Source organism: Thalassophryne amazonica, chromosome 22 (assembly GCF_902500255.1).
Source record: "Thalassophryne amazonica chromosome 22, fThaAma1.1, whole genome shotgun sequence".
Taxonomy (NCBI): Eukaryota; Metazoa; Chordata; class Actinopteri; order Batrachoidiformes; family Batrachoididae; genus Thalassophryne; species Thalassophryne amazonica.
This window is the reverse complement of record NC_047124.1, coordinates 33,525,375-33,542,532: the sequence shown is the minus strand read 5'-3', so window position 1 is coordinate 33,542,532 and position 17,158 is coordinate 33,525,375. Positions and strand designations below refer to the sequence as shown.

The 17,158-nt window shown below is 42.0% G+C and overlaps 1 protein-coding gene across 2 annotated transcripts in view; it reads left to right on the top strand.

Moving 5' to 3' along the window:
* LOC117503798 (NACHT, LRR and PYD domains-containing protein 3-like) overlaps positions 1-17,158 on the top strand; it is a 58,241-nt gene that overhangs the window by 24,713 nt on the left and 16,370 nt on the right. For both annotated transcript variants that reach the window (XM_034163061.1, XM_034163062.1), the window contains exons 4-7: positions 13,964-14,042; positions 14,405-14,606; positions 14,755-16,555; positions 16,635-16,808. In XM_034163061.1, coding sequence (XP_034018952.1) covers positions 13,964-14,042; positions 14,405-14,606; positions 14,755-16,555; positions 16,635-16,808 — 2,256 coding nt within the window. The remainder of the gene's footprint in view (positions 1-13,963; positions 14,043-14,404; positions 14,607-14,754; positions 16,556-16,634; positions 16,809-17,158) is intronic.

Sequence of the window (17,158 nt, the reverse complement as noted above, 5' to 3'; positions counted from 1 at the left end):
TCGGTGGTTTTTCAGTCGAGTGATTATCCAAGAAATTGTGGACAAGCCTGGACATGCCAGAACATGTTCTGTGACGCTTCATCACGGCGTTGCTTTGTGCGTCGCGGCACCACCGTGACGCGTGGAATTCCTCTGCACGTCTGTCTCAATTTGCCGAAAAAGTGCTGATGTCCACGTCTTTTCACAATTCCTGTGCTAGTCCAGATGATGTCCTGGATAAAACGCAGCGTCCAGTTTGGAAATGAACGGCACATTCCACTGTTATGAGGAGTTTTTGTCATGGAAAGCCGAGCAGACGCTTCGCGCGTCATGACAGCAAGCGAGACAAAGAACACCTCCGGTTCGGAGTGCCAGAAGGACAAGCTGGGACATGTCCAGCTCTCCACAATTTCTCTGATACTCACTAGACTGGTAAGCACTGAAAGGCATGTCTCAGGACGTTGTGTTTTATCCGGGACGTTGTCTGGACTAGCACAGGAATTGTGAAAAGACGTGGACATCAGCACTTTTTCGGCAAATTGAGACAGACGTGTGGAGGAATTCCGCACGTCACGGTGGTGCCACGACGCGCAAAGCAACGCCGTGATGAAACGTCACAGAACATGTTCTGGCATGTCCAGGCTCGCCCCCAATTTCTTGGATAATCACTCGACTGAAAAACCACCGACAGCTGTCTGAACGCCATCTCAAAGCCGTCCTGTGGGACCAAAATGGAGGTGGTTTTGTGTCGGTCCAGCAGCGAATCCATCATGACACGCGAAGTATCCGCTCGGCTTTCCAAGACAAAATCTCTTGTTAAAAGTGAAATATGCAGGAAAATGGGTGATGTCCAGCTCTTGTGATAACCAGAGAAATTGCACACGATGGTCACGGGTCCACAGAGCCATCCTTTTAGAAATGAAATGGTCGCTCAGCCTGTCGATGGCAGCTGGAGCGCGGCGCGCCCCACAGCTGCTGTGGGCATCCTTAAAGCGACAGTAACATCCCTTAATGTCTTTGAAGCCCATAAAATTTTCCCCAAAAACCACCTGAATTTCTCGAATGGTGTCCACTTGGATGTGCCTCACAGGTTCTAAAAAAAATTTGATCAAGCAAAGCGTCAGTCTCTCAGCCATTTCCCTGACAATGAAAAAAACGACAAGAGGGGTGAACCACTCCTCACTCAAAGCCTGCTCACAGGCGAATGACGCAACCGACAGGCATGAAAAAAATCGCGCATGAAGGTTCAAGGTTGGCTCATGCAAGCACACGTGATTCAAATCCATATGTTTTTTTTTTTTTTTTTTAAATAAGGTCGGATACTTTTCTAACAGACCTTGTATTTACACTGTGTGTATGTGTGTGTGAATTCACACCGCATGAGGAGCGCAGCTTCCAGGAAATCAATTGACATATTGTTGTTTTTTTGAGAAATTTTTATTTAACTTATTACCAGGCAGCACTTTGCAATTATTTTATTTTCCTGTTTGTATAATATTAAAATAAATTGTTGGTTTAAACAACAAGCAAATTTAGGTTTTGCATTTTGTTCCCAGACTGTACCAAAAATAAACCGAACCGTGACCTCAAAACCGAGGTACGTATCGAACCATGATTTTTTTGTATCGTTACACCCCTAATATATATATATATGTATATGTAATTAAACCTGTTCAAATGTCAGATGTTACAAAAGCCCACATGTTGTTCTTGTTCCACTAATAAAATAAAAGATCTGTGACAAAAAAAAAAAAAACTGCCACTGCTGCTGCTCTTCCCTCAAACTCTGTCATAACCACACTGGACCTGCTTCGAGTTGCTTCATGTGGCGTCATGATGACACAGGAATGTCTGCGTCAGATGCGCACAGCAGGGGGCAGAGAGGAGGTGAGAACGCAGCATGCAGGTTCTCTGCACAGAGGAATCAGAGTGCACAGTTTGGCTGCAGACAGACTGTGCACTCTGATTTCTCTTCTAGTTACCTCCGCCAAGGAGGTTATGTTTTCGGTCGCGTTTGTTGGTTTGTCTGTCTGTTTGTCAGCAGGATAGGTCAAAAAGTTTTGAACGGATTTTGATGAAATTTTGTGGAGTGGTTGGAAATGACAAGAGGAACAAGTGATTAAATTTTAGTGATGACCCGGATCATGATCCGGATCCAGAAATTTTTAAAGGATTCTTCACCATTGCGGGATAGGGGGAATTTTGACATTCTAGTTTCTAACTCAAAAAAAAAAACAAGGCAGAAAGGCTTGAAAAAAAAACAGGGTGTAACATAGTCAAATGTTCTATCAAACAACAAAGTTTGGTGATGATCGGATCCGGATTCCGGATCTGGTGATCCAGAATATGCAAAAATATAGGGAAAAATAGAAAATGTGTCAGTGTGAGGCGACAAATGAAGCTAGAGATGCACAACTAACACCAAATTGTAGCTGAATCTGTACTGATTAAGTAAGGTGTCATCAGATTTGATGTAGCTTCAAACTGCCATTACCGAAAAATCGTTTTTATACAATAACTTTTCATCACTGAACTAAGTACACAAGGTGCAAAACCCACTCCCAGGTGTTGATGAATCATGCCTAGGATCCAGAAAACCCAGAGGCTGACATCAGCACCTTACTGTCGCATATATTCTGCTTCGGTGCACTTCACTGAACATATAGAAGGTGAACTTCATTATGTGGCACATGCAACACTTCAAAAATAGTTCTATTTCAGAATGTACTGTTATTTATTTAGAGAAGTGTTTCATAAATGTTAAAAAAATTCATATATTTGCAGTTTAGTTGAATAATAAATTGAATTTTGTCTCATTTGTTTTTGTCTATAAGCACATGCAATATCAATATCAGTGCTCAGATGACAGTAGCTTCTGGGAAAGGTACAAGTTGCAATAAACTGTGATGCCAAGCGCTAAGGATACATGCTATCGAGTCACAGCAGATGAAACTTTTTTTTACTACTGAGCAAACATCGTTAGACTTTTTTAGGTTCAATGATTCCACAGCGTGTAGATGTTATGGCGTCAGTGACCCCGTGGCCTTTGTGGAGGTTTCCACTCTCTGAGTGCTTCTAGTTTATATTTGTTATTGTGCAGGGCTGCAGGTGAGCGCTCTGAGTTTATCTTTCCTCCTTTGACCGCGAGATGTGCGCATGCGCGAACAAATCGTCCGTGAGTGGACTGGAGATGTCCTGTCTCTGGCAATCAGTCTGTGAGCAGGACGTTTATGGATTTTATTTAAACACTTTTGTGAGAGAAGCAGAGCGAGGAGCAGCAGCTACAATCAGCATTTTTTTTTCTGTGCTCTTTTTTGATCATGTAGTTTTACTGCACTGTGCACAGTGTAAAACAATCCTGTGTGATTTAGACTTCAGTAACAATGGAACACAGGAGGAATCAGATTGCATTGGGTAACGTTGTATTGTGAGTGTGTGGCTTCCAGTCACGCTGAGTACCATCCTGTTGCTCTGACTTGCGCTGAAACCACTTAATTTCTGTGTCGAACAGAGGACGCAAACAAAAATTAAACATGTTTAATTTTTGGCGTCTGATTTGCTTCGTCCTTTGCCTCCCTCGTGCTGTTGTGGTGTCGAGCTGCTTGTTTCGGCACTGAGTTGCTTCCACGTGGCATTGTCATGACGATACACGACACAGCTGGAAGCAGCCCCGGTATGAAAGAGGCTTTACGGGCCCAGAGAGGAAGAGTCTGACACATCAGATGAGTATTAAGGTTGATATAAGACTGACTTTTGGTTGTGCAAGTAACTTTTTTTTTTGGTGCAAGTAATTTTTTTGTCACGAGGACCAGTGCAAATAGGTTAAAAAATATATTTCGACCCCTGGAAGATTACGATACCAACATCAGTGTCCTGAGTGTGTCATCATCAAGAGCCAGCTTCAGTGGGTGGGTCAGATTGTTAGGATGGATGACAGCTGACTTCCCAAGCATATCTACTCTCTGCTTGAAGGGAAGTCTTAGCAAAAAAGGGGACAAATAGCACAGACAGTGCAGCAGATAACAGAATATTGACAGTGGAATCATTCAAATGGTGAAGCAAGCACCAAATTTGGCAGCAATACTCCTTAACATTACTATTTTGAAAAAAGCGATTGGCCACTTGAATTTTCAATAGGCAGCCAGGTTGGGGGTCAATTGAGGAATTACACAGGGGTCAAAAATTAAAAATGCTCCAGTTATATTGAAAACTATACCACATTAAGATTCCAAAAAGGTACAGTTTGGACTATCTACAACTGAATGTTCTGGAGTTATGGGGTTAAAACAGCAAGAATGGTGAGAAAGGTCAATTACAGTTTGTACAGGGTTCAAAAGTTAAAGTTACTCCAATTTTGGTAGAAAAGTGATGCAAAGTATTGGTTGAGTTAATAGGGTTTCAAAAAGGAATAGTTTGCACCAAGTGACATCCTTAGTTCTCATATTATGGGGTAACATATGTCACATGTCATAGAATCCAATGGACGTTGACATTGTTTGACCTTTGGAGACCAAAGCATTCAACACAGTCAAAACTATTCCACTTACTAATCCTATTACCTTAACCAATAATAATAAGGAGAAGAACGAGGATCCAGATCAATGAAAGCAGTCAGCAGCAACTGTTTACAGTGTGTCAGAAACAGTCCACATCAAGACTGGGCCCATTCAGTCATGAAGAGACACTGAGGGATTGCCACAACACCTGAGAAAATAAGCAGCTCATAACTTTTAATGTCTACACCAAATGAAACAGTTTGGAACACCACCACACAGTAACCAGAAATATGATTTAATAAACCTCCAAGCTGAGGTTAGTCTGTTAGTTTGTTGGTTCAGACTAGAAGAGAGGAGTGTGTCCAGGCTTCTGTCATCACACACAGAATCACCCACGATCCTCTCCTTTATTCATTAATGAGTTCATTGTGATGTAGCCACAGTTCAACGCTGCAGCTTCTGCCAACACTGTGACACCCAGAAATGGGCTTCATATCAGCTGTTCAGGGTCTAAACAGAAAACCTGCAGACTTTGTCCAACATATATACAGTCTGTGATTTCATCGCCTGTTTAGTCAAATGTCTCTTGGACAATGGATGGACAGCCTTCTCCAGAAGACAAGTGCTGCAAAGTCACAGCGTTGAAGGAATGTCTCAGGGCTCACAGAAACTTAGAGCGTGACGGCACCAGACATCTGGGGCAGGGGGGCTTCCATCCAAGTACCAGTCCCCCCACACAAGTCATTCGGGAGAAGCTTCAAGAATTGACTTTTTTTTTAAATACCAATAGAAGCCATTTGCTGCAACTTCAACTTTACATCTTATCTGAAATTTACAAAATAAGTCCTTGTCCACGTGGAAATGGGTTCAATCTTTGTCATTTTCACAAAGTGTTCTGTAACCATGGTACCATTTCAAGAGATGTTAAAGTGAAGCAGTGTGTTTGTGTATTTTTAAAAACAAACCGTGCTGTGTCTTGGTCCACTGGCTGCTCTCCACCTCACAGGGCAAGTGAAAGGATGCACACTTTAACCAAATCAAACTTTAACAATTCAAAAGATGCTTTTTTTTAATCGATCAGAGTTTTGATCTGTCAACAGGAAACCCAGTAGATTTATCAATGTGGCTTTTGCAGAAATGGTGCACTCCACAGGCCAGTTTTTCACATACTGTGTTAACGTGCACATGCAGCCTGCTCATTGACTGAAGATTTTTCAGACCGCTGGCACTTATGGTCCAGGAAAGCTCCACAAAAATAATAATAATGATAACAATTTCCTGGGAAAACAGAGCGTAAACACCCTAGATATGAAAATCTGCATGATTGTGCAGCTCCATTACTCCACTACTGAGGGTAAACCCAGTTTTGTCAGTACAACATCCAGCGGGGGTGTTGTCCAAGTTGTTTGTGCATTTGGTTTTAGTGTGGAAGGCTCCTGGTTCAAACTGCAACCCTGCCATCTTCGTTTTTGTCATGTGGAGTTGTGACCAGAAATGCATCCGGCATAAAACTTGTGCCAATATTCAACATGCAGGTCCATCTTAGAACTGCTGTGGCTACCCTGAGTGAAACACAAGGGAGCAGCCAAAGGGACTTACTTCATATATATATATATATATATATATATATATATATATATATATTTTTTTTTTTTTTTTTTTTTACTACTAGTTTGGGAGCAAATAAGACATCAGACTTGAACAGGAATCAAAGCACTAAACAAAATAAACTGTAATAATTAAACCGTAAATGCCAATAATAAAAAGTACACATCATCAATGCACAAAAATCCCAAATTAAAGTGTGTGTCTGACTTCAGACATCTTTATTGATCCAAAAAAAGGCAATTACATTAACACTCCAGTTACCTCAGGCAAGATACAGCAATTAATCCACAATTATTACTTGTTTACCGTAATAATGGCACACATCAAAATTAAAGACAAGACATATACATTTGACATTGTTTATGTGTACTAAACTTGAAGCACTCCATCATGCGAATTGAGGTAAAGTGGGTGAAGGCCTCTGCAACTAGAGTCACGACACTGCTAGCTTGGGGGGAGCGGGGACTTGCCGCAGCTAAAAACCGCACAGCCCCAGGAGTGAGAAGGGGTGGTGTGAGCGGTGGCCGGGATGGGGTGACTGATGGGGGAGCAGAAAGGGAGGTAAAGGGGAAAATGGAGCATGCTTCAGTCTTTGTCCATGTGTAAGTCTGTCAGTTTATTGTCTATGTGGGTTGAGATAAGAAGGAGCCAAATAATCTCACAAGAGCCTGAAGACATTCCTCTGGAGGAGAAAACAGTCGGGCAATTTGTCCTTGAGGCTAGATAAGCCTAGAGTGTTGTGGTTGAGCAGTGAAAAACACTTTTAACAGTTCCACTTGAACAACCAAATCCCAATAATGAAGATAAGATGTCGTCTAAATTGCATCTGAGTTCAAGAGTCAGCGCAGTCTGAGAATGCACTGCTTTGCCAACCTTGTTAATCATGAGGGATAAGCAAGGGGCAGTGGTTCTTGATGCAGCACATAAGCCAAAAAGTGCCAGCCCTGCAACCATGAGACCAAAAATGCTTGCTGTGTCAGGCTGGACACGCATGCAGGGCTGGCTGGACATGCTGCCAGCAGATGTGGATATGATAAGAGCACCCTGCTTCTCATTCATGTCATTTCATGACTGTACGTCTTGACCATGGGTCATCTACAGAGGAACAGATGGATCATACCTGTATTGTCCACTTGATAAGAGGGATTCCATAAAATGTGGTGTTTTTATATGGTGTGTGGCTTTATTTTTTTAAATATGTCCATTTCCTTCTTGATATGAGCCATTTTCCCGCACCTTTTAGAGAACAGTGATGGTAGCTCAGTGCTAATGTTTCTGGCTGGCAATCAGAGCTTTTGGAAATTGCATGTTCGAATTCCGTGGGTGGCATGTATTTTTATTTTTTTTTATTTTCACGGCACTGTGATCCTGTGTGCATATACCATGTGCATAAAACCAAAACAGCATGTATTTTTTTAATTATTTATTTTTCACAGCAGCTGCGTGATGTGGTAACACATCGTGCAGCTGCTCGCACTGTGTTCCCGAGTGCATGAAACCGCAGCTGTGTCATTCACACCTGTCCGTTGGTTCGATGTTTTCGTGGTTCGTTCATATGAGCTGTTCCGCCATGATTCACCCTGATTTGTACTTCTTCGTACTGTGTGTGAAGGGGCACTTAAGAATGTCAGTTTCTTTTTTAACTAGGTCGTAACAGGATGCAATCTCCTCGTCAGAGCATTGCTGCAAAAGATTGTCAAAAACAGCAAGTTTACTTTGTAAAATACACAGTATGTAAATGAGAGATTGTTTCTTATGAGAGGCAAAGCGTATGGCCATCACCTCCCCATAGATATGCTAATCTGTGAATGTTGCCTCCAAGCAAATGGGTCTCCTGTAACACTGCAATCCGAATCCCTTGGTGACATAGAAAGTTCAGTATAGTAACATGCTCACGGGATTATCAAGGCCTCATGCATTATAGTTGAGAAAACCAACATAGCAACCACAAAAACATAAACACACAGAAATACAAACAGAGCATGAGCAGAAAGGAAACTTCCTTAGCGAAAGCTCCCATGGAGGAAAAAAAAGGACTGATCTGTCCTAGACTGCAGTTGCAGCTAAGGGCCCTGTCCCACTGGCGTTTAGGAGGATTTGCGTATGGATTGCGCACAAAATTGGCCCATATTCGCCAAATATCCGCAATATCCATGTAACATGCCTGTATGAGTCGGCTGTCATCCGAACATGCCCATGATCATCCACAGAGGCACGCATGTCCACAGCCAGGATTTTTGAGCTGTTCAAAAATCTGGATGCGGATGACATCTGCCTTACATACTCCCTATATACTCATTTCATACACAATACATACTCACTCTATGCGCTGTATATCTGCCGTTAACCGCTGATATCCACAACTGATGGGGATTTGTGGCTTGGCAGCAGACTAGGACAGTGTGTAAAACAGATATATATCGTGCCCATCACGTCCACATCACAAACTAAAATATGTTGTAGCGAATGCATACAAATTGGCCACGAAGTGTTTTTATTACATCTGCTTTGCAGCTGATTTGCGTACAATCTGTGAATGCATAACAAACATGTCACGTAAACCCAAAGCACTATATGTGGCAGAAAGCGACATACCTGCCAGTCAGTGCCAGTCCGGCTATGTAAATCCACAAAGACGTAGCTGCTGCAATCGGGTCTCCTCCAGGACTTTTATTTAACACTAACAAAGGGAAGAGTTGCTGTTTAGCTACAACTCATGCCGAAGTCTGTTTTCTGTGACACTCTTAACCCTTGCATGACAAAATGAACATTAACGCTATGATCAACTTGTCCAAGTCCAGCACTTGCTCCAGAGGCTGTATTGTTGGTGTGAATAGTGATGCCGAAAGGCCAGTGTGAGCTTATGACTGCATTGCAGATGCCATGCATGCGCAACACGTGCGCGATGCATTCATAATACACCCATAATAAAGCCGTGATAATCTCACTGTGTCGGATCAGTTTCCTCACTACATGCATTATATAACCGTGATTGTTCATCATATATTCGCAAAATATTATTAATATATCCATAATTCATACTGGGACGGTTGTCATTTTTGGCCATTTTTGTTGCAGACGACAACGAACGCCGTAATTTGTGTACTCAATTCATGCGCAATTGATCCTCTCCCCAGTGGGACAGGGCCCTAAACCAGAGGTGTCAAGTAATGAAGTACAAATAGTTTGTTACTGTACGTAAGTACACTTTTTAGTATCTATACTTTACTCTATTACTTATTTTTCTGACTTCTACTCATTACATTTTCACACAAGTATCTGTACTTTCTATTCCTTACATTTTTAAAACAAACAGCCTTGTTACTCTTGGCTTCAGTTTAGTGTTTATATATATATATATATATATATATATATATATATATATATATATATATATATATATATTTCACGTCATGTGTGCCTGTAATCAACTTTTCTGCAGCACGGCTTTGCTTTGAACCGTGAACCAATCGAAGCAGTGGTTCGCAGATTGAAGCATTGCTTCAACCTATTGCTTCATTTATTCTTTCTTTCGCTTAATTTCCCCCGCTACAACCCTAAAGAGCATACTTCTGTGAGTATTATTTACCTTTTCTATGTTAAACCGACCAGTTATGGTCTTCTGAAACAGTTGATGTATTTTATAACTTAAAAACGGGAGCGATGCTAACGCGTTAGCATGTCTATGGCATTTTCAATGTTAAAAGCAATTGCAGCTCTCATCACGTTCGGGTGCACTTGTTTTCAAATGGTAATATTTCTTAAATTTATTTTTGTTTATATATTAATAATCTAATGATTATTATATACAATTTTAGAGAAAGAGGCCAAAAGAACCTGAATAGAAACAACACAAAACATAAAAGCAACTAACAATGAACATAAATAAAGAAATACATACATACATAAATAAATAAGTGTTTCCTGTGAACACCTAGTGACTCTTACACCTCCACTTCACCCGTCTTATTTAATGACAGTTTGTTTTCCGTCAAACCATATTTTCATTGTGTTAATTTCTTCAGTGATTTCCTCCAGAACTATCTACCAAACTAGAAAACTGCTGCATCCTTGTAAGAGCAGAATACTACTGGAATGAATTTGAAAAAGGAAAGTTTTTTTTTGTTGTTTGTTTGTTTTTCTTCCTTCACTAAATGGATGCTGCACTCACTGCAGTTTATTGTCTGGAATAGTCCCAAATTGCATTTCAGAGCTTCTAGAATTGAAACATTTTCGTGCAGGTGGTGTTGGGGGGTAATTTTGGGTTTTGGGTCTTGGGCCACATGTAGAACGAATCAGTTTTTAAATTAAGCTTTCAATTCATATAGTGACATTTACCTTTTTTTTTTTAAGGTTACCTTGTACTTTTATACTTTAAGTAGGTTTTGGAGCACATACGTTTTCACTTTTACTTGAGTAAAGAGGTCAAGTTGATACTTCAACTTTTACCAGAGTGTTTTTAAACTGCAGTATCTATACTTCTACTTAAGTAACAAATGTGTGTACTTTTGACACCACTGCCCTAAACAAAATAATTAAAACTGAAACGCATTCACAATAGGGATGCACCGATTCCGATACCAGTATCGGGTGTCAGTCCAATCCTGTATCCATTTACTCGTACTTGTAATCATGAAATGTCTCCGATACTACGTCACCCGATTCCCCTTTACAGCAGCGTGATTCAACCTCTCAATGGAGGATTTTCACACACATACTCTGTGATTTCCAGACTATAAGAAACTACTTTTTTCATATGTTTTGTGGCTTAAACAATGATGCGGCTAATTTATGGACTTTTACAGGCTTTCTTGTAAGTTACTCAGAAGTCGAACTATGTCTGTCAATGCTGTCCATGTGGAGAAAATTCACCCAGAGAGTAAATAAAAAGTCTTACCTGTTTCAGTGGAATTCATCTTCATACGATCCTGAAGAAAAGTAATCCACACAAAGCCTCCTGAGTTTGGAAAACTTCTGAAAATACTTTAATTCCTTGTGTGGCTGAAAAAAAGTTCCTCCGTGACTTCGGCACTTTGCGCCAGTTCCTCCGTCAGAACTCAGATCGCGGTTTCAGCGGTGGAAGTTGTCCATCAGTTTGATGAGTTTCAGCCCTTGGTGAGGGTGTCCAGGCTGATGGGAGACCTGCTAAGTCGGGTACAAGTGTAATCCATTTGCAGAATGTCTGTGGTGCTGTGTGTTGATCCTCCGCTCCTCCTCCACAGGCCACAATTTGGGCCAGAATTTGAGTCACTGCTCCTCGTTAATGGCTCATTTACCACAGGCAAGGGACTATTCTGTCTGAACGTGAGGAAATTACCCATGATCCACAAAGAAAAAAATAATATAAAATAATGGTAAATTACTCCGTTGTGCCTCCGTGTGTTGCAGAGATGTCGCGTGACACCATGTGTGTGTGCGTGCTCCTCCGACCTTACATGTTCCACCTTTGGGGAAACAAAAAACATTTACGGTTTGTATTTGTGTATGTTACTGGTGTGTATTTAATTTAAAGTTTAAAAAAATAGTGTGGAGACTGAAAAGCTGTTTAGCTCAGTGTCACACACAATCTAGATGAAAACAGAAACAATCTCACAGCTGAAGCTTCTTTTCATCAAAAACAATCTGCCCCTCACATTTTCAAAAATGGCTTTTAGTCCTCACAGACATAAATATTTGATGGACAGTTTTATTTCAGTTATTGGTGTTGTTTATTTTGTTGTGCTGAAGTCCACAGATTACATTTAAGTGAGATGTCTGGCAGTGTCATGTTTGTTAAGAAACACACAGTTAATGTCAAAGGACATGTTATGTGTTGGACGCAGCCCGGAGAACCGACCAGCGTTTGAAGGACCCAGTATAAAATAAGCAGAGCACGGTACAAAGGATAACAGAGTTTAATGAACATAACAGTGCTGTGAAAAAATATAAAAGTGCGCGGTCTGGCGTGGTGGTTTTGCGGTGCGCTCCCAGCAGCGCCAACGGTCCGGAGCCAGAACCAACCCGGACCCAAGGACCCCGCCGACACCCCCCAGGTGGCCGCGACAAACCGAGTCTGTGAAAGAAGGAATCATTATGTGAGTCCACACTCAACACACAGAGAGAACGCTCAAAGGTGCACAAACAGCAAACACTTCCTGGCTTAATTACTAATCAGCTTCCCACCCTGCAGGCATGGAACACCCAGTTCACAAAACTCCACTGCAGAGGAAGCTGATTACACGACCAACATACAGCTCAATATAATAAGGTGTGAGGGACACCACATTTACTGACTGTATAAATGTTAGTCACAAAATCTAACGTACCTCAGGAAGTGTGCTGACGAGCGTGAGACCTCACCCCCTCCTGTTTCACAGACCATGCATCAAACCTGGACGTTCTCTGCATCCACTGATGATGAGACGGCTCCCGAGACGACGATCTCACCCGTCTGGTCACAAGGTCGAGTCTCTGGCAAATACACACTGTGTACTCCAGTCTTAAATGCCACCATGTTCCAATCCATGTAGATGCACCACAGCTGTGAGTCCTGACGAGCCGCAGGTGATCAGCCTCAGGTGATCAGGGTGAGGTCCTGATAAACTCAGCTACACAGCCACTCAGTCCCAAATGCAAGCCACCTGGAAGGAAAAACAAAAGACAGGACAAAAGACAGAAACAAAAAGGCAGCCAGGCCCCCCCAGCCATACAACAGGACAATTTGTTTTAGTGAAAAAGTGATGCTACATGATTTAAGTGAAGTGTTTGTAAATCAAAACAAAGTTAATGAAATTGGTAGGAGTTACAGTCAAAAAGTAAGGAACAACTGATGAAAAAACGTGTGTTCAAAGTCATCATAAAACTTTAATGGCATCATTAAGTATTCATATTGGTACTCGGTATTGACGAGTACCAAAATGTATGTACTCGCACCTGTACTCAGTCTGGAAAATAGTGGTATCGGTGCATCTCTAGTTCACAAACTACCTAACGCACACCACCCTGGCCATCAGAGTAAACAAATGCACGGTTAAAGTCTGTGCACCAATTCAAAATAAAATAATGATAATCCCATTTATGAATATTGAACGAGGGAGAACAGCAGCACAACCCAACACAGAAACACAGCAAGCCTCAAAAAATACTGAATATTGCAGGGAAATGTAAATGCTGCAATACATTACCATAAAAGAACATGGATCAAAAATAACAGAAGACATGGAAAAGGTTTATACTAGAAACTCCAGGGGGACATCTGTCCATCAATAAACCCACCTCAACAGTTAAGTGTTAAGCCCAGAAAAAAAAAAAAAAAAATTAAGCAAAACTCAGGCTGAGATATCCGGACTCTCCAGGAAAGCCCTGGTTTCTTCGGTATCCTTAAAAGCTTTCCAGACTCCATTTAGCTGGAGACATAGCACAGCAGGAAATGCCATCCAAAAATGTATATTCCTTTCGATCAGATCAGCACAGTCCAGGGTATAGGCTCTCCTAGCCAGTCAAACCGCAGGTAGGATGTCAGGGGCAATGCATTGTGGACGGCCGTCTGTAGGAGCTTTGGAATGAACTTTTCAAAAATGAAATCGGGTCCTCACCTTCTGTGGACTCCTTGAAGTTCAACAAACAAATATTATCCCGTCTTAAATGGTTTTCAATATCCAAAATATTGTCATTCAGCTGTGTATTTATTCTGATCAAATCAGCAACTTTCCTCCTCCAAGCCGGAAATACGAGTCTCCTCCTCTTGGTCCTGTGTCGACAGATAAACAGTGTGACTGTTTGACTCTCAGTGGGATCAGCAGGACCAAGAAGACGACCATGAAAACCACTTTGAGTGTTCAGAATAATGATGCAGGTTGATGTGAACTGTTGTGAGTAAACTGTTTCTGATTGGTCCACAGAGTGAAGCAGCAGAGCTCAGAGGTTCTCAGGGTTTCATCTGCTCAGCAGCATCAAACACACCTGAACCACAGGTTTCTGGTCTGTTGACTTCAATCAGATATTATCATTAGACAGTTTGTTCATAATGTCTTCATGCTGCAGCAACAAACACTTTGATGATGTTTATTCTCTCATTTATATTCATGAGAGCACCATTCATGGGTTTACTGTTGTTGAAAGTGATGATTTGAATTATTTGTGCTTTATTTTGACAAATTCTGATCTCCACCTTTCAGAAAAATGATTTAAAGGATTTAACTTTTCAATGTTTTTAACTGAATTGGATTTTATGAACAAAATCCAGGGAATCTTAAACAGTAAAAAATTGTATAATGTGGAGACAAAATCCACACTTGTATGAAGTGATGAGGTTTTACCTCCAGCTTTATGTTCGGTTGCAGAATTTTGAGGAGAAAATGTTGATGCTTGTTAAAAATGAGCTGAAGATCATCCAGAAGGTTCTCCTGACAGATGATGCAGAATACTTGGAGAGTCAGAGTGAGGATGAGGAGCAGAGGAGCAGCAGACTGGTTTTCCTGGACCTCACAGTGACCTTGATGAGGTCAATGAATTATGATGAGCTGGCTGACTGTCTGCTGAGCAGTAAGAGGACTTCTGTCCACATTTAACACAGACACTAAATAACACGTGATGTTTGTCCATTTGAAATATATTCATGTGTGAATTCTATCAGGAAAACAGGAAGTGATGTCATCATTCAATAACTGATCTGTGCTGTTTGTTCTTTCAGGAACTCGTGCTGAAGTTTGTCGTCATAAATTCAAATCTAACATGAAGCAGAAGTTTGAGCGTGTGTTTGAGGGGATCTCTAAAGCAGGAAAGACGACTCTTCTGAAGGAGATCTACACAGAGCTCTACATCACAGAGGGCGGGGCTTCAGAGGTCAACGAGGAACATGAGGTCAGACAGATTGAAGCAGCATCCAGGAAAACAGACACACAACAAAGAACAATCACATGTGAAGACATCTTTAAAGTCTCAGCTGACACACAGCCACCAATCAGAACAGTGCTGACAAAGGGCGTGGCCGGCATCGGAAAAACAGTCTTAACACAGAAGTTGACTCTGGACTGGGCTGAAGGACGAACCAACCAGGACGTCCACTTCATATTTCCATTCACTTTCAGAGAGCTGAATGTGCTGAAAGAGAAGAAGTTCAGCTTGGTGGAACTTGTTCATCACTTCTTTACTGAAATCAAAGAAGCAGGAATCTGCAGCTTCCAACACTTCCGGGTCTTGATCATCTTGGACGGTCTGGATGAGTGTCGCCTCCCTCTGGACTTCCACAGCAATAACATCCTGACTGATGTCACAGAGTCGAGCTCAGTGGATGTTCTGCTGATAAACCTCATCAGGAGGAACCTGTTTCCCTCTGCTCACCTCTGGATCACCACACGACCTGCAGCAGCCAATCAGATCCCTTCTGAGTATGTTGACATGGTGACAGAGGTCAGAGGCTTCACTGACCCTCAGAAGGAGGACTACTTCAGGAAGAGATTCAGAGATGAGGAGCAGTCCAGAAGAATCATCTCCCACATGAAGACATCACGAAGCCTCCACATCATGTGTCACATCCCAGTCTTCTGCTGGATCACTGCAACAGTTCTGGAGGACGTGCTGGACACCAGAGACACACCAGAGCTGCCAGAGACCCTGACTGAGATGTACATCTACTTCCTGGTGGTTCAGTCCAAAGTGAAGAAGATCAAGTATGATGGAGGAGCTGAGACAGATCCACTGTGGAATCCAGAGAACAGGAAGATGATTGTGTCTCTGGGAAAACTGGCGTTTGATCAGCTGCAGAAAGGGAACCTGATCTTCTACGAAGAGGACCTGACAGAGTGTGGCATCAATATCAGAGCAGCCTCAGTGTACTCAGGAGTCTTCACACAGATCTTTAAAGAGGAGAGAGGACTCTACCAGGACAAGGTCTTCTGCTTCATCCATCTGAGTGTTCAGGAGTTTCTGGCTGCTCTTTATGTCCATCTGACCTTCATCCAGTCTGGAGTCAATCTGCTGTCAGAAGAACAAACAACATCCTGGTGGACTAAAATATTTATTAAATCTGAACTAACACGTCTCCATCAGAGTGCTGTGGACGAGGCCTTAAAGAGTCCAAATGGACACCTGGACTTGTTCCTGGCCTTCCTTCTGGGTCTTTCCCTGGAGACCAATCAGACTCTCCTACGAGGCCTGATGTCACAGACAGACAGAATCTCAGAGACCAATCAGAAAACAGTCGAGTACATTAAGAAGAAGCTCAATGAGAATCTGTCTGCAGAGAGAAACATCAATCTGATCCACTGTCTGAATGAACTGAAGGATCGTTCTCTAGTGGATCAGATCCAACAGTTCCTGAGCTCAGGACGTCTCTCTGTAGAACATCTGTCTCCTTCTCATTTATCAGCTCTGATCTTCATCTTACTGTCATCAGATCAACATCTGGATGTGTTTGACCTGAAGAAATACTCTGCTTCACATGAGGCTCTTCTGATGCTGCTGCCAGTGATCAAAGCATCTAAAAAAGCTTTGTAAGGACAGAGACACTTTGATATTTGAACACTAACTTAATTTATACTACGAAACTCTTGTTTTTAATCGTCTCTGCAGGTTGTCTGGCTGTAATCTGTCAGAGAGAAGCTGTGAAGTTCTGTCTTCAGTTCTCAGCTCTCAGTCCTCCAGTCTGACAGAACTGGACCTGAGTAACAACCAGCTGCAGGATTCAGGAGTGAAGCTGCTGTCTGCTGGACTGGAGAGTCCACACTGTCACCTGGACACTCTCAGGTCAGGATTTAGTTTCTGCTTCAAATGTTTCAAAATGTTTCTCTGAATTCTAAACTGTTTCATCAGATTCAGTTTCACATCAACACTCAGATATGTCGTCTGAACCAGAACTAAAAGATTTCAGTCTCTGTTGTAAACATGTCAGGGTGGTGCAGCGGGTATCACATGCTCACCCTGAGCCTGGTTCTGCTGGAGGTTTCTTCCTGTTAAAAAGGAGTTTTTCCTTCCCACTGTAGCTTGCTCACAGGGGGTCGTTTTGACCGTTGGGGTTTTACATAATTATTTTATGGCCTTGCCTTACAATATAAAGCGCCTTGGGGCAACTGTTTGTTGTGATTTGGCGCTATATA